Source organism: Danio rerio, chromosome 12 (genome assembly GCF_049306965.1).
Source record: "Danio rerio strain Tuebingen ecotype United States chromosome 12, GRCz12tu, whole genome shotgun sequence".
NCBI classification, from domain to species: domain Eukaryota; kingdom Metazoa; phylum Chordata; class Actinopteri; order Cypriniformes; family Danionidae; genus Danio; species Danio rerio.
Window position 1 is genome coordinate 5,044,363 of NC_133187.1, and position 27,401 is coordinate 5,071,763.

A 27,401-nucleotide genomic window follows, 5' to 3' on the forward strand; every position below is an offset into this window, starting at 1 on the left:
CCCGGGACAGCATGCCAAACTTGCTTATAATCAATCATCAGCTAAGTGTGAACTCTTGAATTTCAAAATTGCAAGGTGATTATAGACCTATATTCACAATTTTACGTAAATCAGCATGCAAAAAATGTATTATTTTCTTTTCTTCATAGCAAATTAACATGTAACTTGACTGTTGCATAGGAATAATAGGTTAAATAAAAAAATGGGATTTAATTAACAAGCAACTTAAATATATTTTAAAAGAAATGAAAATGAAAGAGCTAAGAACTATGAAGCTCTGCACAAGACTATTGGCCAATGGAGAAATTAAAATGGTCGTGCCAAACTGAGTCTGGTTCTCAAGGTTTTTTTTCTTCATTCCCATCAGGTGAAGTTTTTTTTCCCTCTCCGCTGTCGCCACTGCCTCGCATGGTTCAGGATCAGTAGAGCTACGCATCGATGAATTTGCTCTTCAGTGTTTGAACTCTCAGTAATGATTAAACCACACTGAACTGAGCTAAACTGAACTGAGCTGAACTTAAACACTAAAACCTGAACCACACTGTTCCAGTTACTATGACCATTTATGTGAAGCTGCTTTGACACAATCTACATTGTAAAAGCGCTATACAAATAAAGCTGAATTGAAAAATTGAATTAAATTGAACTAAAACCAGCTCAAATGTTCTTGAATAAAATGTTACAGTGATGTACATATGTACATATTTCATGTCTGAAAAAGCCTTTTTTAGAGGTGTTTTGCGGATGGGCCCTTGGGCCTGTGCCCATAATGCACATTGGTTAATCCGGCCCTGCTGTTGCCTTTCTATCAGCTGGAACCAGTCTGGCCATTCTCCTCTGACCTCTGGCATCAACAAGGCATTTGCGCCCACAGAACTGCCGCTTACTGGATATTTTGTCTTTGTCAGACCATTCTCTGTAAACCCTAGAGATGGTTGTGTGTGAAAATCCCAGTAGATCAGCAGTTTCTGAAATACTCAGAACAGCCCGTCTGGCACCAACAACCATGCCACGTTCATAGTCACTTAAATCACCTTTCTTCCTCTTTCTGATGCTCAGTTTGAACTGCGGCAGATTGTCTTGACCATCTCTACATGCCTAAATGCATTGAGTTGCGGCCGTGTGATTGGCTGATTAGACATTTGCATTAGCGAGCAGTGGGACAGCTGTACCTAATAAAGTGGCCGGTGAGTGTAGCTCTACTTTACATATGGATATGACTGATGTCGTGTACTGTATGTGTGGAAGTTTTCTGAGAAACCTCACTGTCAGATCTAAAATATAAACAGTTATTGACTTATTAGCGTAAAAATTATTTTGTTACTTTCAAAAAATGGAAACCCAACAAAGAGAAGAATGAATAAAAATGTAATACAAATAAATCTGAATAAATAAAAAAATCCAACCCTAAATTACAATGAGAAAACAACATTTAGAAATTGTTCTGCGTGATGTAATTGTCATGTAAATTTGCTTTTAATACCTTGTGTCTTACAGAGTAAATAATATTAAATTATTGAGCATTTAATGATTGTGAAATAAGAGTCATTCTGATGTGCAACAATATGTTTAGACATCACAATACTGTAACTACAATGAGCTGAACTGCCACCTTGTGCTTACTGTATGTACTGCAGCATTGACTGGCTCTCCCCGTAAGAGTTATTTATAGGCCGAGTGAATAGAGATGAAGTGGAAAGACATTAAAGGATTAGAGCATAACTAATGCACTGCAGGATTATAGAGAAAGAGGAGCAGGCGCTGAACGAGAAGTAAATAGTGAGTGAAAAACCCTGAGAGAAGACCAATAGTTTTCTAGAAAGTGCTGTAGAAATTAAACATTAGATCCTGCATGGCACATTCAGCTGACGACAAACTCACAGGTAGGAGAGAAACTTCCTGACTGTAAAGAGACACTTGCTTTTATTGGGAATAGATGGGAAATGTCTTATCGGATGATTTATCTTTGGGTTTTATTATGGATTTTGATGTCTTATATAATACAATATGTCTTATATTTTATATATATATATATATATATATATATATATATATATATATATATATATATATATATATATATATAAATTAATATAATATAATAAAAAAGGATATAACATCATATAATTAATATAATTTAATATAACATATTATATGATAAAATATAATTTAAATAATATAATAAAATATAATGTAAAATAATATAATATAATTTAAATATAATATAAAATAACATAATTTATTAATATATAATATAATAGAATAGAATAGAATATAACATAATATAATATAATATAGCATAATATAATATAACATAATATAATATAATATAATATAATATAATATAATATAATATAATAGAATATAACATAATATAATATAATATAGCATAATATAATATAACATAATATAATTTAATATAATATAATATAATATAATATAATACAATATAATATAATATAATATAATATAATATAATATAATATAATATAATATAATTAATATAAAATAATATAATATAACATAAAATAATATAATGTAATATAATATAATATAATATAATATAATATAATATAATATAATATAATTCATATAAAATAATATAATATAAAATAATATAATATAATATAATATAATATAAAACTGTTAACTAAAAGAACTATATATGTTCTCATATACACCGCACAAAATTTACTGCTGCCTTAAATGTTTTTAGTTAAATCAAATATTTGTATTCATGTCAATGTACATCAAATCAAAGTGGCTAAAATATTAAGTTAAGCTTTACAGAACTCAGAAAATGTAGTTGAAACCTGATTAACTTATTAATTCTAAGTTATAATAACATACAAACATTTGTTATTATGACCTTTTCCACATAATTTTAACAGTGTATTTTTTTTGATGGTCATTCATTTAAGGGCTGTTTAAGTGTTATGAAACCCGGTTCATTTCAGTGTTATTTATATTATGTTTATTTTTCTGTCACAACTTCGAAATCAGAAGTTGAAAATGTCTATATTTTACTAATGTCTATATGGTTTTTAATTTGTTTTCAATTTCTGTTTTTCGAATGTTAACTATTGATTTATTACGTCAATTAATAGTTACATTTATGTGTTTTTACTGTTTAAATAACATTAATGGCTAATAGTTTAATAGTAATAGTTACATTTATGTGTTTTTACTGTTTAAATAACATTAATAGCTAATAGTTTAATAGTAATAGTTACATTTATGTGTTTTTACTGTTTAAATAACATTAATGGCTAATAGTTTAATAGTAATAGTTACATTTATTAATTTTTTCTGTATAAATAATTTTGGTTTAAATGTAGACTCCCTCGCATGTTTCTGAAATTATCAAATTGTGTTTTTGATGCAGCGATGGATGTGGAGAGGATTATCGAGTGCATAAGAGAGGGCGATCAGAAAGGACTAAAGGCAGAATTACAGCAATTTAATCGAGAGGTATTCACAATTAACCCTGATTATATTCACTCCAGCGGCTCCAAAAACCAATGTATTACTGACATGTCATTACAAAGCAATCCACTTTGCACTATATTTAATTGCTCTTTCCTAATGCCACATTCTCTCTATTCCCAGTACGCACAGTGTTTTTTCTACGATTTGGAGGAGAGGGAGAGGAAAAAAGTAAGATATTTGAGTGTGATTACGCATGCACACTAATGAAGAGAGCGAACAGAAATGAATCTTTTTAGATAAGATGCTAAAAGCAAAGTATCTTAAATGACATTAAAAAATGACTTTTGCTGCTTGTACAGACTACTTATTAAAAATGAGTTGAAACAACACAATTCTTAGGTTTTTTTGGGGACAACTTAATTGTGTTATGTTTGATCTACTTAAATTTGTAAAAACAAATAGGTTAGCTGAATCGATTTGTTTCCCAGTGATGGGTTGCGGCTGGAAGGGCATCCACTGTGTAAAACATATGCTGAATAAGTTGGCGGTTCATTCCGCTGTGGTGACCCCTGATTAATAAAGAGACTAAGCTGAAAAGAAAATGAGTGAATCGATTTGAGTTGGAACAACATGAAGGATTTGAGTGCAACCGGGTAGTTTTAACAGTGCATTGCTCAGAATTTGCACAACACGCTCCACAAAATATGTAAGTCTAACAAATAAGATTGATGTATTCTGATTGCATATGAAATGTGGTAGACATACTTTTAACATTATTGAACAAATAAACTTTATGCTATTTATGTGTTAGTTAAATATAAATTAAACAAATAAGAACAAGATTTATGGGTCATACTTTATTTTGAAGGTCAGTTTGTTGAATTAACTTTTAATGTGTCTACATGCCAACTAATTCTCATTAGATTATCAGTAGACTGTTAGGTTAGGGTTAGTGTAAGTTTACATGTACATGCAACGTTTCTTATAGTCAGTTAAATGTCTGTTGAATGTCTGTATCAACAGATATTAAACAGACAATCTACTAATACACAAATGGAAAATCAAAATAAAGTGTTATGCATTGATGTAATGATGTCGATAAATCCAATGTGTTTGAACTGCTTCTTATTCATCCCTCGTGTGGAATATGGAGCTTTGTCAATTTTGCCCCCTGATTATTAAGTAAGCCAATATCAGAATTGAACTAATTGGATCTGGATTTTTCTACAGATATATTTGTACCACCTTCATAAATTTTAACTGGTTAAATCTATTAGCATTCGATTTTAACGGATTTAGATTGGTTCGAAGAAATCTGACAACATGCATTTTATAAAACTGACAACGTAACTAAAATCAAAAGGTTACAAACAGATCAATCACTGAATGCCTCCTCAATTGTAAGTAAATTTGGACAAAAGCATCTGCTAAATCACTAAATGTAAATGTACAAAGAGTTAATAATAAAATTCATCATGATTTTTAAAATGTATTTAGTGCATTAATCCATTGATTTATAGCTATTATTTTTATATTCAGACATCTGAGTACAGTCAGACTTATTAGACCCCTATTGAATATTTTTTCTTTTTTAAATATTTCCCAAATGATGTTTAACAGAGCAAGGAAATTGTCACAGTATGTCTGATAATATTTTTTCTTCTGGAGAAAGTCTTATTTGTTTTATTTCGGCTGGAATAAAAGCAGTTTTCAAATAAAAATAAAAAATTATACAATAAATTGCCTAATTACTGTAACCTGCCTAGTTTAACCTAATTAACCTAGTTAAGCCTTCAAATGTCACTTTAAGCTGTATAGAACTATATATAAGACTATAGTCTTGAAAAATGTCTAGTCAAATATTTTTTACGGTCATCATGGCCAAAGATAAAATAAATCAGTAATTAGAAATGAGTTATTAAAACTATTATGTTTAGAAATGTGTTGAATGAATCTGCTCTCCGTTAAACAGAAATTAGGAGAAAAAATAAACAGGGGGGTTAATAATTCTGATTGCAACTGTAAATGGAGAAATGAGTATTGTGAGTGAAAGGTTTGCTGCATGTCCTCAGTTGTTTGCTGATACTGCAGTTGACTTGATCCTGTGGCTGGTCAATATTTAGGCCATAAGCTTCTGCTAATTCCATCCCAGATAGCAAGTCAGCGATGATGCATTAACATTAATTATGCTGAATTACCATTACAAAGCAAAGTTGGTTAAGCCTTATTTTAGCAGCCTGATAATGTTTATCTTATTTAATATGATTATTAATATTATTTAATGTTGATTTTACATCAATGCCGTTGAATTAACAATGGAAGAAAAATAGTAATGTCATTTAATTCTCACTTTTATTTAAAAGTGTTAACATTGAAACTAAACAGGAAAAATCCTTTGTTACAGCAACGCTGAATATAAATTAAAGTAATTGTTGAATCTGGGGATTTGTCAATAGGTGTGTGTTTTGAGTGAGTGTATGACTTTATAACATACGGATTTTGTCTCTAATAATTGAGCATTTGTTTACAGAAAATTACAATTGACAGACAAAATGACAAAAAATATATTATATTATACATTATTTATATATAATAAAATGAAGTGTACAAAGATAAAAATCTCATACAAAGTGTTTATGACTTATCTAAATTGTAATTTATACATCTTAAAACATACTGGATAAGCTGGCGGTTCATTCTGCTGTGGCGACCCCCTGATTAATAGAGGGACTAAGCCAAAGGAAAATGAATGAATGAATAAATGAAGATATTTTGAAGAAAACTATTGACTTCAATAGCAGGAACAATAGTTCAATAGTAGTAAAACAAATAATATAGAGGTCAATGGTTACAGGTTTCTAACATTTTTCAAAATATCTTCTTCTGTGTTTAACAAAAGAAACTCATTGGGTTTGGAACCTGTGTGTGTGGTCCCTCTCTGCTCTAGTTATCTCTCATTTCTCTTTAATAAATATAGCATTTAATCAACTTAACAAAATGTCTTGTTTAAAATACTGAAAGCGTTCAGTTGATCATAACTCCTGGTAACACTTTATTTTGATGGTCCATTTGAGCATTAGTACTGTCTGCTTAATATCAGTTAATACAGACATTCAACAGATATTTACCTGACTAAGAAACTTTGCAGGTCATGTCAACTTACACTAACCCCAACCTAAGAGTCTACTTGTAATCTAATGATAATTAGTTGACATGTAGATGCAATGTAACTTAATTCAACAAACGGAGCATCAAAATAAAGTGTGACCAAACTCCTCATTGTGAAGTTGTAAACACTAAAGGGGGTTTTGGCGTCACCATGACTGCTTTTGTCCCTTAGAAATCCTGCATAATTCAGATCAGATGACAACTGTGAAATTCTGAAGTGTTTCCCAGTGTGTGTCATGTCTATGAGACGCTCAGCAGTGGTGGTGTGTGTTCATGAGGTCTGAGACCTGCTGGGAAACTCTACTGGAGTTTTCAGCATGTGATATTTTTCATGGCCACAGCATATACGCAGTTGTTTGAATGTGTGTCAGAGAAGTCGTGTTTGGGCATGTGTGACAGACTGCAGTGTGTGTTTACTCTGTGATAAGTGACAGTTGAATGAGTGAGAACTTGCAGATCCAAACAGGCGTTTCCAAAACCCCTATTCAACCACATTACCCAGTTTGTTACAATAGAGACACACCCTTCCTATAGCAGTTCCCTGTAGGTTAGACTTCAACCTAAGGGACTTTACCAAAACCATCACAAAACAAAGTACAGATTGGCCAATATCAGCAATTAAGCATTTATTTCAACTTTGAGATTTAAATGTTAATGTCTCAGTGCATTGCTGTCTGGGATATATAGTATTCCTCACTTGGTCTTTTAGCTCCTTGTTAAAACATGCAAATACAAAAATAGTCATGCATATGAGTGTGTATGTCTTGTCTTTTGCATCAGTTTAATGATTTTTGTATATTTTTCTGATGTCTGTTTGCATGTTCAATCTGAAGAGGCAGGAGCTGGAAGAGGTATTGTTTTCTTTTTTCAAGGCTACATTCTTAAACTTCTTGAAAAGTATTTGCCAGTTTTTGACCCTCTGGTAGTATAAGATATAATATGATATGTGTAGTGTGTGCACTAGAGGGCGCTCTAGTCCTCTGCCCAGCTGTAATCATTTGCACATAAAAACAACGTACTGTGTTTGGTTCAATAACTTACTAACTTAATGGCTGCATTATAACACACAACATGTAATATATATATATATATATATATATATATATATATATATATATATATATATATATATATATATATATATATATATATATATATATATATATATATATATATACACATGAGGCCCCAGAACAGTGACTTAGGTACTTACATTATTACATTATATCAAATCTTACAAAGAATGTCCAAATCCTGAGAAATAAGACACTTGAACTGGTAAGATGGAGCTTGTACTGTGTGTTCATGCTAATGACGTCACACACCCTTCATTTTCGGTTGGGTTTTAGAAAACAGGAAAACAGAATAGAGGCCTTAATATGTTATTTTAGTATTATTGTTTGTATTTTATTAGACTGCACAGAGCAGCAATTAGTCTGATAAAACAGAGCTGCTTCTTCTCCATGTGATCACAAGTGGAAGTCAGAAAGAGGAGAACTGTGGCATAATAAAAGCTCTGCTGCCTTCATGCCCAATATTTCGTTTTTTTTTTAAATTATGCTCACATTTTGAAGTTATTAATGTCGGCTACCATGAAATCTCCTCAAAATACCAAATAATCCGGAGTGTATTTGAAATTGATTACAGAAATAATTGTTACACTTGTTGTCTTTGGTCAATTTTGACCTCTTTTGAGAACCACCAGAGGGTTAAAAATGTGGTTTACATTTGCTGCATTGCTTACAGCACTTAAAATAATCAGTCATTTAATCAGTTTTAATGATGACTATGAGACGGGAGGGGGGACAAGCGTGCTTTGGCCCGGTTCGAGGCAACTGTACCTAGTGTGAGTGCGGCCTTACACACTCAAAAATAAAGGTAAGCGAACTGTCACTGGGGTGGTATGTTTTCAAAGGGTACATGTTTGTACTTAAAGGGTACATATTAGTACCTCAAACGTGTATATTAGTACCAAAAAATTGTAAGAGGAACACTCTTGTACTTTTAAGGTACTAATATGTACCCTTAATGTATAAATATGGACCTTTTATGTAGAAATGTGTACCTTTTAAAAAGGTACCACCCCAAGTGACAGCTCCTGTAGCTTTATTTCTGAGAGTGTATATTGTAATGACAATCAAATTGAATGGATGAATCTCTGTATAATTACAGTGGTTTTGTTACGATTATACTTTTTCTTCACTGCAGTTCCGAAAGAATAAAGTGCGTGATTATGTGTCGGACTCCGATTCAGACTACGATGAGTCCAGTAACCCAGATGTTCTTTTAAGACAGGTAAACAAACACACACACACACATTACCATTTGAACTACACTTGTTTTACTGGTATCTGTATCCATCCAAAGATGGAAACAGGCCAGGCGTATGCACAAAACTGGAATATCGCAAAAAGCACTAGCAAATAAAGCACCGTTTGAGTCAATGACAACAAAATCCTCACTTCCTGATAAACTGCCGCCAAATATTCATATAAATATTCAGTTTTTCAGTCGTTTTGGTCCATTTCTCAGATCAGAATAGAAATTCTCAAAACTCAATCTTCACATGACTGTCAATTGTGCACATCAGAAAAGCAGCTTCTCGTTATGAACAAGTTGCAAATGCTTTTGTACATCTATGCAGATGATTATGTGCAGTTCTCTGCTTTTTCCTACATTATCAATTGCTTATGTCACGTTGATCAAAGTATATTATTTTGGTTTCTGTTGACGAGCCTCACACTGCAAAAAATGCTTTTCTTGCTTAGATTTTTTTCTGGTTTCTAGTCCAAACATCTAAAAATTCCTAAATTAAGAAGAATTTTCTAGACAAGAAAAACACATTGTCTTGTTTTCAGAAATTATATGCCAAGATTAAGTGAGTTTTTCCTTAAAACAAGTTAAAAAATCTGCCAATGGGGTAAGCAAAATAATCTTACGTCAAAAGCAAAAACAAGATTAATTTGGTTACCCCATTGGCAGATTTTTTAGCTTGTATTAAGGAAAAACTCACTTAATATTGGCATATAATTTCTCAAAACAAGATAATATGTTTTGCTTATCTAGAAAATGCTTCTTGATTTAAGAAATTTTAGATATTTAGACTAGAAACAAGACAAAAAATCTAAGCAAGAAAAGCATTTTTTGCAGTGCACAACATTTAATCGTTTGTTCATGGCACGAGTCTTTGCATACAAAATGGCTGAACAAGTTGTCACAAAATCTTATCATAATGAATTTTTCTATACATTTCCACTACAATTGGTACATTTCTCCCAGGTGAGTCTTGACATCTTCTAATGAAGGTGCATCTCGAAAGAGATTGCTAAGGGAGTCCTATGTTCACGTGTCCACTTTTGCTTAGTTTTTTTATGCTATCCAGTGCTGTGTTTCCTTTCTGTATTACAATGACATGATCTGCAAACAAATTACAGCACAACAGCAAAAAAGCCATATTTTACATCAGAACACCCCACAAGAGCACACTGTCGGATTGACACCATGACTAAGTAATTTGATTGTCTTACAGTGGTGGAAAGAGTACTGAAAAATCATGCTCAAGTAAAAGTACCATTACTTGCCTAAAAATGTAGTGCAAGTAGATTAAAAGTATCTGTTGTAAATATTACTCAGAGTATGATTAAAAAGTAGCCCTTTTAAAAGTGTGAGTAGTGAGTATTACGCTGTATAAAGCTGATGCGTTTACATGTAATTTTTGGATGTGTGTAAACGTAACATTCTGTAGTGCATGTAGTTATTGCCCAGCAGGCACACAACGCCATAGGACATTAATATTAGATTAGATTTATGTTGTGAGGTCAGGTGACCAAAATTCAATGTCTAGCCAGCATCTGAGGACAACGTTATTTTGATGTCCAATAATGACGTCAAATGACGTTGATATTTGGTCAATTTTAGGTCATTAGAAAGTGACCAAAATCCAACGTCGAGCCAACATCATAAACCAACATCATATTGATATTAAATACTGACATTTATTCCTCAGGTATGGCAACCAAAATCCAACATCTGATAGACGTCATAACGTTCACACAATTTCAAGCCATGACATCATTAGATGTTGATATTTGATTGGTTTTAGGTTGGACATTGACGTTGGTCTGACATTGAGCTCTGACGTCAACCCAATTTTTTCAATTTAATTCACCTTTATTTGTACAGCGCTTTTACAATGTAAATTGTGTCAAAGCAGCTTTACATAGAAGATCAAAGTAAATACCAAACAAAATGCAACGTCCCCACGACATTGGGGTACAACGTCAATCTGACGTTATGTTGATGTCTTGTGTCTGCTGAGTGTTTAAGCCCATTTTTGTCATTTAACAGCAAACATTTGTCCTCTTCTCATCAGTGACATGCATCTAACAGTCTCTGGGTCAATGTGTAAAGATTGTGGATGTCTTCTTGGACACTTTTAATGCTTCAAAACAGTTTGCTGCATTTATAAATCGCCCATGTCTTGAGGTTCATTATGAGGCGATTTACCTTCTATGTGTGATTTGATTAGACAGGAATCACAGGCAGGATTTTTCTAATTCCCATAGACAAGAAATAAAAAAGTAGTGACTGCAGGTTGAAGGAAAGTAGTGAAGTAAAAGTACTGATACAGCATTAAAAATGTGATCAAGTGAAAGTAAAAGTACACATTTATAAAACTACTTAGTATATTACAATCCCTGAGAAAAAACTACTCAATTACAGTAATTAGAGTATTTGTAATTAGTTACTTTACACCACTGCTGTCTTAAGCATACACAATGACACAAGGACTTGGCATTCTTATAGCACTGACATGTTCACTGATTAAGTTGAGAAAATAAATGAATTAAATCCATTTTGGAATAAGGTTGTAACATAAAAAAATGTGGAAAGAGTGAAGCGCTATGAATACTTTCCGGATGCACTGTAGTTGTGTGGAAAAACAGCTTTTGTGTGCGTGTCGCCCTCAGGCTCTGGCCACAGTTTTGATCAGGTTCCTTCAGACTGAACCGCAAGGCCGTGTGCTGAAAGCATGTCTGAGATCCCTACGGATTCTCTCCAGGGACAAGAAGGTTTTGGGGCCGCTGGTCACAGACAGAGCTCTTCTGACTCTAGCACACCTTGGCGGCATCAGCAACGCCCCTGTACCAAAAGAAGACACTGACGGGGATGGAGACCCCTACACTGATGTCATGGTGGCCATTTCTGAGCTCAAACTGGGCCGAGCGGAGGAGCCCGATTATGAGGAAGACGATGGTTTTGGGGCAGTAAGCAGTGAATCCAATGAGCTGGCGGTTTGGGGGCCTGGAGACTGGTGTGGAGAGAGAAAGGCCAGCACCTTCTCAAACATGAGCCTCGGGCCAACCCGCAGGAGGAGCAGCGTTTTTAAAGCTCTGATGCCTGGGAAACGAGACAGCAGAGGAAGTCTGGGAGGAGCCGAGGAGGAGGAGGAAAAAGATGAGGAGGAAGTCCACAGGAAGGAAGTGATGAAAATCTTCTGTAACATCGTTTACAATAGTGCTTGGGCACAAGAGAGAGCCAGCGAACTCAGGCACGACACATCTTTATTATCAAAACAATTATAAATACACAGTTGAAGTCAGAATTATTAGCCGAATTATTATTTTATTAATATTTCCCAAATGATGTTTAACAAAGCAAGGAAATTTTTACAGTATGTCTGAGAATATTTTTTCTTCTGGAGAAAGTCTTATTTGTTTTATTTCGACTAGAATAAAAGCTGCTTTTATTTTTTAAAAGCCATTTTAAGGTCAATATTATTAGCCCCTTTAAAATATATTGTTTTTGATAGTCTACAGAACAAACCATCGTTATACAATAACTTGCTTAATTACCATAACCTGCCTAGTTAACTTAATTAACCAAGTTATGCCTTTAAATGTCATTAAAAGCTAAATAGAAGTGTCTTGAAAAATATCTAGTCAAATATTATTTACTGTCATCATGGCAAAGATAAAATAAATCAGTTATAAGAAATGAGTTATTAAAACTATTATGTTTAGAAATATGTTGAAAAAATCTGCTCTCCATTAAACAGAATTGGGGGAAAAATGAACATATATAGTAATTCAGGGGGGCTAATAATTCTGACTTCAACTGTAAATATGGATTTTTCTTTTATGCTAAAATCATTATGGTCTTATAAAAACATCCTTAAAAATGTATTGTAAATTTCCTACTGTAAATATGTCAAACTTAAATTCAGTTTAGTAATATGCATTGCTAAATACCTGATTTGGACAACTTAAAAGGTGATTTTTTTTTTCAAAGTGCCCAAAATTCCCTCGGATTCCAGATTTTCAGAGTTATATCTCTTCTCAGCCAAATTTTGTCCCATCCTAATGAACCAGACATCAGTGGCAATCAGGGCTTGACATTATTTTTTTTGATCCCCAGCCACTGTGGCTAATAGATTTCCAACATTACTAGCCACTCATCATCATTACTAGCCACGATTTCGTTGGAAAAAATTATTTTATTTGCATAAATTTGACTTTTACATGCTAAAATTACTTGATTTAGATTTTGTGTTATGTCCACATGCCTTCTCATTCATTTAACTTTGTTGTGTGTGTTGTGTATGAGATTGCTCTATGTGCATGAGCAAATAGGTTGTGGTTTCATAGTGAAGCATTGCTATTAGTTTTTATTCTACATGACTTTTCAGGGTTCAAAATTAAGGATTTATCAAATTTATTTCTGACCACACCAAAAATAAATAAATGACTATTTCTTAGTGTAAAAAACAAGTTAAATATAGCTGTATACGTGCACTTTTTATTCAACAAAACCTATGAAAATTAGGTCTCATATCACCATTTAACTACACATAAATGAGTTAATCTCCTATTACAGCAACGTCATTGTAACAGCAATGATAATTAAACCATATTAACAAAAATAACTGCAAGCAAAACAAAGCAGGTAAAAAAACAAACTGTGTGTGATAATAAAAGGATGCTCACATGCACACGGTTACCATTAGGCACATTAATAATCTGTTCAAAGAATGTTTAAAGTGAAAGCGGCAACCGCTGCTGCTTGAGGATATATTTTTTTAAAATCTGGAGTTATTGAAAGCAGAATTGTGGGTGTGCTAGCATCATTTTTTTGTCCAGTCTATTTCAAAGAGAACTAATCGCACCAGTTTCATTTTGCAACTGGTGCAACCAGGCACGGTTGCTTCGCGCCATCACGGAAGGAAACACGTGCGCTTTTTTAAACTGTGCTCGCGAGTGATCATCCTCTTATTCTGTGTTTATCTGCCTCTTTTGCTGGTCGCAAACACAATTATTTTTGTCAGTCGTGCTGCTTCTTGATTCTAAGATGACATTTGCACGCATATTGGGCCACCCTTATTGTCGAACCCTGCTTTTAAGAAAACTACAATTTCAAAAATATTTTTAACCGGCCAGAGTGGCTAGTTAGAGCAGCTGTCTTACCCGCCACAGCTGAAATCTACCTACATTTGGCGGGTGCTAGTGTCAAGCCCTGGTGGCAACATATTTATTCAGCTTTTCAGACAGTCTCATTTTTAGAAAGTTGACCTTTATGACTGGTTTTGTAGTCTGTCTGTGGTCAGAAATGTAATAAATTAATTAAAAACTAAATTAAAAACATGTTTTGGTGAATTTGAATGTCGTATTTAACATGTCGTTGTTTATTTCTGTTCTCTCCATGTCCTGTGCTTCAGTCTCCTCTGTGGTCTGACAGAGAAGCTCAGTAGGGAGTTTCATTCGGCTTCCTCCACCGCTGGCCAGTTTTACACACTGCGCTTCATGTTTTTACTGACAGCGCTGAGACCTGAACTCAGAGCACAGCTCAAACAAGTAACCGTTTCTCTTTTCTGTTTCATTCCATGTTTAACAATTCTGCTATTATTGTAGGTACATTTACATAATACGGAGAACAGTTAGGTCACATTAATTGGTCAGAAGTGACATTTATCAATGTTCATCAACACTTTACAATAATAAGAGTCCATTTGTTAAGACTAGTTAAAAAACAGTACACCCAAAAATTAAAATTCTGTCATCATTTACTCTAAGTTTAGTCATCATTTACGCTAAATTTAGTAAAGCTGGAGCTAAAAACGTATAGTTGTTGTTTATTAACGTAACATTAAAGTCTGTGTGAAATCAAAATTTACAATATAATAACTTCTGGAACAAATGTAGCACAGTTGATGTTAGTTGATACTTATAATAATTAATTATATTATTGTATATAATACTTACCGGCCACTTTATTAGGTACACCTGTCCAACTGCTCGTTAACGCAAATTTCTAATTAGCCAATCACATGGCAGCATCTCAATGCATTTAGGCATGTAGACATGGTCAAGACGATCTACTGCAGTTCAAACCGAGCATCAGAATGGAGAAGAAAGTGGATTTAAGTGACTTTGAATGTGGCATGGTTGTTAGTGCCAGACGGGCTGGTCTGAGTATTTCAGAAACTGCTGATTTACTGGGATTTTCATGCACAGCCATCTCTAGGGTCTAAAGAGAATGGTCTGACAAAGACAAAATATCCAGTAAGCGGCAGTTCTGTGGGCACAAATGCCTTGTTGATGCCAGAGCTCAGAGGAGAATGGCCAGACTGGTTCAAGCTGATAGAAAGGCAACAGTAACTCAAATAACCACAACTGAGGTCTGCAGAAGAGCATCTCTGAACACACAACACGTCCAATCTTGAGGCGGATGGGTAACAGCAGCAGAAGACCACTCCGGGTGCCACTCCTGTCAGCTAAGAACAAGAAACTGAGGCTACAATTCGAACAGGCTCACCAAATCTGGACTCCAAGATTGGGAAAAAGTTGCCCTTTCTCAATTTCCACTGCGACATTTGGATGGTAGGGTCAGAATTTGGCATGAAAGTCTTTGTCTTGTATCAACGGTTCAGGTTGGTGGTGGTGGTTTAATGTTGTGGGGGATATTTTCTTGGCACACTTCGGGCTACTTCCAGCAGGATAACGCACCATGCCATAAAGCACAAATCACCTCAGACTGATTTCTTGAACTTGACAATGAGTTCACTGTACTCAAATGGCCTCCACAGTCACCAGAACCCGATGCAATAAGCATCTTTGTAGTGGAACGGGAGATTCGCATTATAGATGTGCAGCCAACAAATCTGCAGCAACTGTGTGATGCTATCATGTCAATGTAGAGCAAAATCTCTGAGGAATATTTCCAGTACCTTGTTGAATCTCTGCCATGAAGGATTAAAGCAGTTCTGAAGGCAAAAGGGCATCCAACCCGGTACTAGTGAAGTATACCTAATAAAGTGGCCGATGAGTGTGAGTGTGTGTATACGTGAGAGACTTTAACAAACAAGTGGTTCAGATCTAATTGGATTTGCATTGTAGACCTTAAAAAAAGTTATTCAATTATATATTTTTATTTCATTTGTTCATTTTTTTAGTCACTATACTCTCAAAAATAACCCAGAAAAGATCTTTTGTACAAATTATGGACAGAAATAGAACAAAATTCCTTAAGATTCAGACTGGCCCTTCCTAAATTGTGTACATTATATCATCTTTTTGCAATTTAATTTGTTTGAAACATGTGCTTACACTCAAAATGTAACGTTATGCACGAAAAAAATGATGTTTGTACACGATTTCACATTGTTGTCATACCTGTGGAAGTAACTGTTAACCCTTTTGTAAATATTATAACATTACTGCTTATTTTTCACACATAAAAAGGTTTGACACCTTCATATTGATGTGTGCTGTTCGTGTACCTGTAGGAGGGCGGAGTGCCTCTGTTGACCGCCGTGCTGGAGCGCTGTTTATCAGTGCAGTGGCGGAGTCAGTATGAGGTGCTTCTAGACTCCACAGCGCCTCCCATACGTGTGGAGGAATCACAGCAGGCGCAGGAGGCCCTCAAGATCCTCTTTAACATCACACACAGCACACACACGCAAGAGCCCGAAGAGGTGACTGAACATAAAGCACACGCACACACTCATAAAACAACTACTTGCAATTCTATACTATAGTGTTGTGCTTTTGATCTGTCAGGATGACGCGTCTCTCTATCGCCACCTGGCTGCGGTTTTACGTCACTGCCTGATGGTTTCCTGTGAGGAGGAGGAAGCTGCAGATGAGTTGAAGGGGTTTGTGCTTATCGTTTTTTTTTTTTTTTTTTTTTTTGTTATTTAATATTAGGTGATGATTAAAATGTAATGAAAGCAATATCAGCAGATTATTCAACACTGTTGGCAGCAATGTATTGTCTAATTGAAATTTTGATTTTGCATTTATATATTATTTTATTTAAAATATTTAATAAATGGGGCAAAGGCAGCGCAGTAGGCAGCGCTGTCGGAGTTTGCATGTTCTCCCTGCTTTCGCGTGGGTTTCCTTCGGGTGCTTCAGTTTCCCCCACAGTAAAAGACATGCAGTACAGAATTGGGTAGACTACATTGTCCCTAATGTATAAGTGTGTGCGTGAATGATTCCTAGAGATGGGTTGCGGCTGGAAGGGCATCCGCTGCGTAAATCTTGCTGGATAAGTCGGCAGTTCATTCCGCTGTGGCAACCTTGGATAATAAAGGGACTAAGCTGACAATAAATGAATGTTTATAATAATTTTACTAATTAAATTTACTTGAACATTGCAGAAAACACATTATGTTTACCAATCACAATAACACTAACCTGCATCATCCCTAGTAGCAAAGAATTCTGGCCCAGATTTGGCATAAAGCTGGCACAGCAGGCATTCATCCGGCACTGGCATACAGCATGTGGGCCAAACATGGCCCGGGTTTGGCAGAGGTGGCACCGTCTTTAAGGCGGCACACAAGATTTGGGCCAGATAAAAAACGTAGTATTTGGCCCAGATTTAAAAATTTGATAAGTGGGCCATTTGAGTTTGGCCAGTCTTGACCCACATTTCAAATACACTAAAATCATTTTTGAGTAAAGAAAAAAAATTCTACCAATCAGGTCACTTTGAGAAAAAGCGTTCCCATAGTGTGCCTAAAGCGCATCACTCCATGGGTTTATCAATTTCATTGCAATCGTGACACACCAACCTATCTGGCCCAGTTCAGGCCCAGTTATGAGTTATTAACTTGGCTGAGACTTGGCCCAGATATGGTCCCTGTTTGGCCCTTGTCTGGAAGCCAGATTTGGTCTAGTCATGTACCGTAATTCACTGCGGTATGTGGGCCAAGCAAAACCTGATTGTGTGGGCCAGAGCTGGGCCAGAGAAATTTTGCTATGTGGGATTTTAAAGGATAAAAATGGAATAAAAAGTGTACTTAAATGAAGAGCTGCCACAAAAAGGCAATTGACACAGAATAAAACAGGTTGCTCAGGTCTAAAAGACAGAATCAGGGATAACAGCAACAAACATTTTAAAAGAAAGAGAGATACACTCTGTTAAACTCATAAAATGCACATAAAATGCACAGACGTACGTTTAACACCTAAAGGACCGGTGTTGCTGTTTTTATTTATTTCATTATGTTTTTTTGCATCCAACCAAACAGATGGGAGTTGAATTAAAATAGATAGCTAGATTAACATTTTAATAAATGCATAACTTAAATGGTTTAGAGCAGTGCTTCTCAAACTTTTTTCATCAAGTACCACCTCAGAAAAAAAAATTGTCTCTCCAAGTACCCCCATAATAAGCAGTATTGAAATACAGTAAAGTAGTAGGCCCAGTCAAGCAGCTACAGTTTAAAAACAAGGCAGATTAATAAGAATATAATTGTCCGCCACTTTAAACATTATAAATAGTTTGAACATTAACCCTGCACTGTGCTTACATGTACAAAAAAGTCACCATTTAAATTAAAATGTGCTTTCAAAAGTAAAAAATGATAGGTTACTGTGCGTAAAAAGAAAAAAAAATCCTGTACTCCTGTAAAGTGTTAACATATTTATCAACACCTAGAAATATAGGCTACATGTCATCATATTCATGTATAAATCATTTTTGATACATTTGTAGCATGTACATATGACATAATTGATTCCTGCGCATAACACTAGAAGGAAGCTCGCGTACTACAGTTTGAGAACCACTGGTTTAGAATAATGGTTGATTTTTATAAATGCCTGTCATCTATTTGTATACTTTTATTTATTTATGTATTTATTTATTTATTGTTTGTTGTATTGTTTATCTGTTAGAACTCATTGTATTGCTAATGACAGCAAGTGACAGAATTTCTTTTTTTCATTCCAATTACAGCAAATAACTCCTGCAAGTCGTGCAGGATGTGCCGCTTGCTTGATTCCATTGTAAAACCTGTAAGAAATTCCTGCACATATTGTCAATGTGTCCGACAGGATTTTATAATTCCTGGAGGGCGCACAGGGGTACATCGATCCAAGATTCCCCTCTGACCAGCTAAGACCAGGCTGGAAATGGCTGGAAATCAGCCTTGAAATGGCCCAAACCCCTCTAAAACCAGGCTGGTCAACCAGCTAACACCAGTCAACCAGCCTAGACTGGCTTAAGCTGTTTTTTTCAGCAGGGGTATTTTTTTTACTAAACAAACGTATAAGCTTTGGCACCCAGGTGAAAAAAATACCCGCAAATACATTTTTAGTACATTTTTATTTTTTTGTGTTAAATAAAAGTTTGATAGTTTTACACTATAAATATTCTAATTAAAAGTATGTTTACACTTCAGTAGGACTTTAGTACACTTGACAAAAGCATACCAAATACCAGTAATACTTAAATATATTTTTAGTGTACTACAATAAAGTACACTACAGTAAAAACATCCAAAAGAGTTTTATTAGTGTGTTCTTCAAAAGTGTGCTTTAAATGCTTTAAACATCAGTTGATTTTTAGTACACTGTTCACATACTAATCCTAAGTTTAAAATAAGTTAATATATAAAAAATCTATTAGGAATGTATTGTAGTAAAAGTACATTTTCCCAAAAATTGCACTAAAGTACACTTAATGTGAATGCAATATTATCACTAACACTTAAATAGATTTTGAGTGTGGTCATTTTAAGTTTATATTAAACTGACTTTAATAAAAATCTATTAGTAATGTATTGTAGCAGAAGTACATTTTCCCAAAATGTCTTTACATTTCATATATGTGCTGTAATGTTGCATCTTATTTATATTTTTGTGTTCTCGGTTTTTGCTAAGTTTTTGTTCCCTCTCATAAGGTATTTTTGGACTTGTGGTTTATTGCACAAAAAGGTTAAAGTGTTTTGATGAAGCACAGATGCGGTTTTCTTTAAACACATAGTATGCCTTCAAAATATATTCTTTAAATAAATGTTTAGTGTGTTAAAAGCACATTTTAGATCAGCTTCATGGTGTCTCATTATAGCACAGTTGAGTACACTTAGATGTACTTAAGTTTATCTTAAAATGTACTTAATACTAATTTTTAGTACATTGAATACAAAATTAGTTTGGGAAAATAGAGCACTTATAATACAGTATTTAGCACACCTTTTTACAGTTTGTATATTCTTTTAATATATTACTATTATACTTTAAATTAGTCATAAATATATTTAAATGTTTAATAGGGTTCAAGTGTATTTCTAGTTGTAACTAAATATAATTATTTTTAAAATACAGATATAGTGTGTTAAAAGCACATTTTAGTTCACTTTCAAGGTGTCTCAAAATAACACAGTTGAGTACACTTAGATGGTATTAAATTTATCTTAACATATACTTAATACTATCTTTTAGTACATTAAGTACAAAATTAGTGTGTGAAAATAGAGCACTTTTAGTACAGTACTGAAAAGTACACTTTTAGTACTAAGTATACTTAAATAAAGTGCATTTTAGTGCACTTTTTTAACCTGGGTAACATAAGGGAGTTTCTAAAAATGTGAAATCCATGGTAAATTTAAAGTTAAATTGCTACAATCTGTTTTATATTATAACATTTTAGGAATATTTAATTTTGAGTATTTGTAATATAAAATTATTCCAATGGACTTTTATTTATTTTTATCAAATAGGCTATTTAATTCATATGCATGTATTATTATATCTGGTACATGTCTGACAGATTTCCCTCAGCAACACCTGCATCTGATCTGTTTAAAATGAGGAATTAGATTTAAGTATTTCTCTCTCATATGTCTAAATTTGCCAAAACTAGCCTGTGTCAACCTGACCAGTTTCACAGAAAGCACGGCCTCTTCCTTTTTTTTTCTGTCTGATAGCTTTCCTCTCATTCTCATCTCGTCCATCTCAGTGATGGGTAATCTTCTCCACCTCACAAAAAATATAATAAAACATTAATATAATTATAACATAAATATAATCATATAGTCTAATGCCTTTTTTAATAAAAATAAATGCAAATGAAGTACCTACTCGAAAAGTGTGTGATTTTTCTTTTCTTTATAATGAAATATGTAATAACTTAATATCCCTGCGTGGGTTTCCTCCGGGTGCTCCGGTTTCCCCCACAGTCCAAAGACATGCGGTACAGGTGAATTGGGAAGGCTAAATTGTCTGTAGTGTATGAGTGTGGATGTTTCCCAGAGATGGGTTGCGGCTGGAAGAGAATCTGCTGCGTAAAAACATGCTGGATAAGTTGGTGGTTCATTCCGCTGTGGCGACCCTGGATTAATAAAGGGACTAAGCCGACAAGAAAATGAATGAATAACTTAATAACTGTAATAAACATCTAACAACAATTTCTGAAAAATAAAATAAAATAAAAATGAAAGTATATTTACAGTGCACAATCACAGGTATAAACATATATTTTTTAAATAGATTTAAAAAAAAATAATAATAATAAAACATTGTTTAAACTGATAAATTTTACATTCATGGCGACTTTGAAATCTCTTAAAATTGATTCCAGGGTTTGACGACCCTTAAAAAACTGGTCAGTTTTCGAGCTCAGATCTCTTTGTGTTATTTTCAGGCATGCAGCCAACACTCTGTCCGCTCTCCCGCTCAGCTGTCTAGATGTTCTGGTGTGTGTCCCCCTGGCTCCAGACTCACACCAGATCAATGGAGCCAACATGGACTGTGTGCACAACCTGCTCACATACATGGAGAGAAAGCTGGAGCAGGTAAAGACACAGGGAAGGGATTAAATAAGGAATGAAAGAAACGAAAGATATTAATCGATATACTGTATTAAAAGACTGCACACAGGGAAATCATAATGTCTTCAGAAGCTTACTAGAAGCTTACCAAATACAAGTGAACACTAATATACAATGGCGACGGAGTGGTGCAGTAGGGAGTGCTGTTGCCTCACAGCAAGAAGGTCGCTGGGCGCTGGTTCGAACCTCGGCTCAGTTGGCGTTTCTGTGTGGAGTTTGCATGTTCTCCCTGCGTTCGCGTGGGTTTCCTCCGGGTGCTCTGGTTTCCCCCACAGTCCAAACACATGCGGTACAGGTGAATTGGGTAGGCTAAATTGTCTGTAGTGTATGAGTGTGTGTGTGTGGATGTTTCCCAGAGATGGGTTGTGGTTGGAAGGGCATCCGCTACGTAAAAACTTGCTGGATAAGTTGGCAGTTCCTTCCGCTGTGGCGACCCCGGATTAATAAAGGGACTAAGCTGACAAGAAATGAGTGAATAATTTTACTTGGGTTTAGTACCTGATTTATTGCCAGATTTATTTACTTATTTTGCATTTAAATCTGATCTTTAATAGTATTTAATGCTCCATGGATAAAAAAATCGATATGATATGACCCCTTAAACTCCCCTTGTTCATGTTGGTTTCCCCCTTAGCACAAAGACATGAGCTATAGGTGAATTGGATGAACTAAATTGGCCGTAGTGTATGAGTGTGTGTGTTAAAGTGTATGGGTGTTTCCCAGTACTGGGTTGTGGATGGAAAGGCACCTGCTGAGTGAAACATATCCGGAAATAGTTGGTGGTTCATTCCTCTGTGGCGACCCCTGATAAATAAGTGACTAAGCCAAAGGAAAACGAATGAATGACCCGCTTAAATCAGGTTTAATTGTTCATGATGGCGTTTGCTCATAGCTAATGTGTTTTCTAACCCATACAGGGTGAGAAGGTGAAGGAGAGACTGACCCCAGTGCTGAACTTGCTGGCCGAATGCTCCAGAGCTCACAGAGACACCAGACTCTACCTCAGACAACAGGCATGGCCACCGGTTCAGATTAGCAGTGTTGTCTGATTGTATTGTGCCAAACTGAGTGTGTTTTCCTGTGCAGATTTTGCCTCCGCTAAAAGACGCCAGCACTAAACCTGAGAAGGGAAGCACCATGAGGAATCGTCTGGTCAGACTGATGACCCATCTGGACACGGAGCTCAAACACTGCGCTGCTGATCTGCTCTTTGTGCTGTGCAAAGAGAACGGTACTGACAACAAACACACGCTGTTTCAGGAGTCACAGATGACTTTAATTAAGTTAGGGATAAAGTACATCCTGGAGGTTGTTATCAGAGAATAAATCCAGACAGGTTTCAAGAAGCGGAGCACTGTTGTATAAGACTGAAGGGCTTCATTCTGTGAAAACAATCATCCTGGATTTCCTTTATCCTGCTTATTACAGGGCTACTTGCCACAAGACATAAAAATTAGACAGAAAACATTGTTCTGAGCCTCAATAGTTGATGAACTCTTTAATTAAACGGAAAGCTGACCAAACTGAAAACAGCTAATGGAGGATACACTAATCTGTGCATTTTTCCGTCATAAGATGGCGCCAAAAAGTCAAAAACCCAAAGCTGACAGAAACTAAACCGGCTGAATACAGTATACACTAACTTGCGTATTAATCTTTCACAAGATGGCGCCAAATAGGCAAAAACTGGTGTGACAGACAAGCAGACAGATATGAATGTGGAAGTATGTGTATGGATTTGTTCATATTCACTGACAGTCAAAGAGATTCGAAGGATTGAAAGTAAAGATCTGCGCAGGACTACATTTTCAATCCCGCTCCCGCTAGGTTTTAGCCCGAACCCGACCGCTCCCGCTTATATTCAGCATTTGCTGTCCCGCTGTCCGACCCGCCCCGTCCGTTCCTGCTAACGGACAGGAGGAGAACAAAACCGAAAACTACCCAGCTATACAGAGTCCAGACAGCCTATAACACGCTGTCTGAATAAACACACACACACATAAGCACCAAGCAAGTGACACACACACATAGGCATCACGCTCTGTCTCTCATTCACACACACACGCACACACAGACAGCACAAAGCTCTCTCTCATTCGCGCACACATGCACACGCACACACAGCAACCAACAAGCTAAACCAAGCAAACCGCTGTCTCATTCACACACATACATACGCGTGCTCACTCGCTTGGGAGTCGGGAGCGAAATTGTTAGATTGGCTGCTCCCGTCCAAAATTAAACCAGTTACCGACTGTATTCGGAAATGTATTCCCATGCTGCAGAAATCTGGCCGGGTCCCGCGGCTCTACCGCGGGAGCGGCGGGAGCTGACTAGACTTCTGCGGACCGCTAGTTCGAAGTTCTTGGATGAGCCTGTGTTATTTAGCTGTTGTTATCTAAGAAAAAGCTTCATATGAATGCAGTTTAACCACTGAAGTCACATAGAATGATTTTACAAGGTTTTTGGTTTCTTTTCGGAACTTTGAATGTTCGTTGCTTGTCTATGGATGACGAGGTAGCACTCAGATTTCATCTAAAATATCTTGTTTTCTGATGATGAACGAAGATCTCGGGAGATTGGGACTATATGAGGTCGCATAATTGATCAGAATTTTCTTTATTAGGTGAACTAACTGTTAATTAGGCGACATGGTGGCTCAGTGGTTAGCACTGTCGCTTCACATTGAGAAGGTCACTGGTTTGAGTCCCTACTGGGTCAGATGGCATTTGACCAGTTGGTGTGGGCTCCCTCTGGGTGCTCCGATTTCCTTCACAGTACAAAGACATGCACTACAGGAGAACTGGAATAACTAAATTGGCTTATGAGTTTGTGTGTATGAGAGGGTATGGGTGTTTCCCAGTACTGGGTTGCAGCTAGAAGGGCATCCGCTGTGTAAAACATATGCTGGATAAGTTGTCCGTTCATTCCGCTGTGGTGTCCCCTGATGAATAAAGGGACTAAGCTGAAGGAAATGAAATTGGCCGTAGTGTATGTGTGTGAATGAGTGTGTTTGGGTGTTTCCCATTACTGGGATGCAGCTGGAAGGACATCTGCTTTGTAAAACATATGCTGGATAAGTTGGCGGTTCATTCTGCTGTGGTGACCCCTGATGAATAAAGGGACTAAGCTGGAGGAATTTAAATTGTCCATGAGTGTGAATGAGTGAATATGGTGTTTCCCAGTATTGGGTTGCAGCTGGATGGGCATCCGCTGTGTAAAACATGTTTTGGATAAGTTGGCGGTTCATTCCACTGTGTTGACCCCTAATGATTAAGGGACTAAGCCGAAGGGAATGAACTAACCATTTGATTTTTTGCTCGACACCAGTGAGGCGTTTCGTCAAGTACACTGGATACGGAAATGCCGCCGGGCTTCTGGCCACAAGAGGTCTGCTCGGAGGTCAAAGGTCATCAGCCTCTTCATCAGGCACACGTTACTCCAGCGATTCAGACTCGGACACGGAGGAGTACCGGCAGATTAAAGACAAGGTGAACCCAGTGACGGGACAGGTGGAGGAGGAGCAGCACAACCCCATGGAGGGAATGACGGAGGAGGAGAAAGAGGAGGAGGCGCACCGGCTCATCAGCCTCTTCAGCAAACTCTCCAAGTCAGAATTAGAATTATTTTGATTAAAAATGAACCAAAACTAATTATTGAGCAAATACACGAGTCAGTGTTTAAAGCCTTTTCAAAGAATTATTATTAAGAAAATAGTGGGGTATTTTGAGCTGAAACCACATACACTCTTGTAAAAAAGGGGCATAAGAGGTCCCCTTTAAAGAAACTGAATAATTAAAAGAATATAAAAGAAAGAAAATAAAACACAGATCAAATCAATTGTTTCAGTTTTTCCAGAAGGATCCTTTGTTAGGTTCTCAAACCTTCTTGTGTTTTTTCTTAAACAGGGATAATGTGATTCAGCCGATGGGACTGAATAAAGAGGGTCTGCTGGTGCCGCTGTCCGAGCTCAGAGATCTGTCCATGGAGGAGAAAGAATCAGAAGAGGATCCGGACGACCTGGAGAACGTGGAGTAGATGAAGCCGACAGAACTGACTGGATCAAAACATTTAGCAGATCAACAGCTTAACTCGAAAAACACACACTTAACATTTACCTGGATATATAGTCCAGTAATTCATATCAAAAAGGTTTGTGGTAAGTAAAACATAACTCTTATAAATACTTTTATTGAGCCAGGATTCTTTACAGTTATCAAAAGTGACATTAAGGACATCTATAATATTACAAAAGATCCCTTTTTCAGACAGACGCTGTTCTCTTAGAGCAAAGAATCCTAAATACACAGTAATAGATGCTGCGTTCAACACAATCAATACACTACAGCCAATTTAGCTTATTCAATTCTCCTATAGCGCATGTGTTTGGACTACAGAGGACACTGGAGCACCAGAAGGTAACCCACATTGACACGGGGAGAACATGCAAACTCCACACAGAAATGCCAAATGACCCAGCCGGGACTTGAACCAGCAACCTTTTTGCTGTGAGACAACAGTGCTAACCACTAAGCCACTGTGTCACCAAGGTAACTTATTCATTCATTCATTCATTTTCGGCTTAGTTCCTTTAATAATCCGGGGTCGCCACAACGGAATGAATCGCCAACTTATCCAGCATATGTTTTACGCAGCGGATGCCCTTCCAGCTGCAACCCATCACTGGAAACACCCTTACACTCTCATACACAGACACACACACACACAACATTCAATTTTAGGTTACCCAATTCTTCTATAGCGCATGTGTTTGGACTGTGGGGGAAACCGGAGCATCCGGAGGAAAACCACACCAACATGGGGAGAACATGCAAACTCCACAGAGAAGTCCAACTGACCCAGCCGGGACTCAAACCAGTGACTTTTTTGCTGTGAGGCGACAGTGCTAACCACTGAGCCACCGTGTCACCAAGTTAGCATATCAGTTTTTACAAATTTAAGTGAAACCCCCCAAATATCATGTTGTTTCAGCTCATTTTAAATAAGTAGTCTGAACAAACAGCTAACATTATTTTCCTGGAGTGGATGATCTATTAGACCACAGGTGTCAAACTCTGTTCCAAAAGGGCCGCAGCTCTGCACAGTTTAGTTCCAACCCTAATTAAACACACCTGATCAAACTAATTGAGTCCTTCAGGCTTGTTTGAGACCTACAGGTAAGTGTGTTGGAGCAGGGTTGGAACTAAACTGTGCAGGGCTTCGGCCCTCCAGGAATTGAGTTTGACACCCCTGTATTAGAACAATGAGCATCTGACACGGACAGTAGGACTGGAGTAACTCAGGAATAATATACAAGTTAATATTAATAAATATAGTACATTTATTAATTCAGTGACTCACAACAAGCAACAATTTACAGTAAGAACTTCAGGTGAGCAGAAAAGACTTCTTTAAATGATGAACGATACCTTATATTAAAATAAGAAGTCATGAATTGATTAGTTTGTGCATTTAAAATGTGATGTAAACACTGTTCTTTAAATGTCGTTTTGAATGTTGATTCGGTGTTTGGTTTTCTGTGAATGTACAATCACACAAACAGTGTGTGTCAGTTTAATGTAAGTTAGACAGGAAGCTCCCCCCATCTGTAAAATCTCCCTTATGTGTTGAGTTAATAAATGTATGACCAAGTTCCGTCGACTCACTGAACAGACCCGACTCAAAT

General features: G+C 36.1%; 2 protein-coding genes across 15 annotated transcripts in view; one reads left to right on the plus strand and one right to left on the minus strand.

Moving 5' to 3' along the window:
• The window catches only part of fra10ac1 (FRA10A associated CGG repeat 1), an 855,621-nt gene that overhangs the window by 169,641 nt on the left and 658,579 nt on the right, over nucleotides 1–27,401 (minus strand). The gene's annotated exons all lie outside the window — the stretch shown is intronic.
• si:dkey-94f20.4 lies at nucleotides 1,662–27,385 on the plus strand. Of its 14 annotated transcripts, none has more exons than XR_012387795.1 (14): nucleotides 1,725–1,883; nucleotides 3,386–3,471; nucleotides 3,610–3,672; nucleotides 8,806–8,892; nucleotides 11,568–12,148; nucleotides 14,312–14,447; nucleotides 16,379–16,567; nucleotides 16,653–16,747; nucleotides 21,529–21,679; nucleotides 22,633–22,728; nucleotides 22,802–22,946; nucleotides 25,046–25,325; nucleotides 25,624–26,803; nucleotides 26,932–27,385. XR_012387795.1 is itself a non-coding variant. In XM_021480212.3 (14 exons), the coding sequence occupies exons 1-14, from the start codon at nucleotides 1,853–1,855 to the stop codon at nucleotides 25,751–25,753; spliced, it is 2,073 nt and encodes a 690-aa protein (XP_021335887.1). In that variant the 5' UTR covers nucleotides 1,725–1,852; the 3' UTR covers nucleotides 25,754–27,385. The 14 variants fall into 14 exon arrangements, 9 of the variants coding, with proteins under 9 accessions (XP_073774217.1, XP_073774216.1, XP_021335887.1 ...); XR_012387796.1 differs by having other exon boundaries at nucleotides 25,624–26,780; nucleotides 26,911–27,385; XR_012387797.1 differs by having other exon boundaries at nucleotides 25,624–26,737; nucleotides 26,911–27,385.

Coding starts and splice junctions, on each gene's coding strand:
- si:dkey-94f20.4 (XM_021480212.3), top strand. CDS start 1,853: ATGGCACATTCAGCTGACGACAAACTCACAG. Junction 1,884..3,385: donor AGCTGACGACAAACTCACAG/GTAGGAGAGAAA, acceptor TTTTTGATGCAG/CGATGGATGTGGAGAGGATT. Junction 25,326..25,623: donor CTCTTCAGCAAACTCTCCAA/GTCAGAATTAGA, acceptor TTTCTTAAACAG/GGATAATGTGATTCAGCCGA.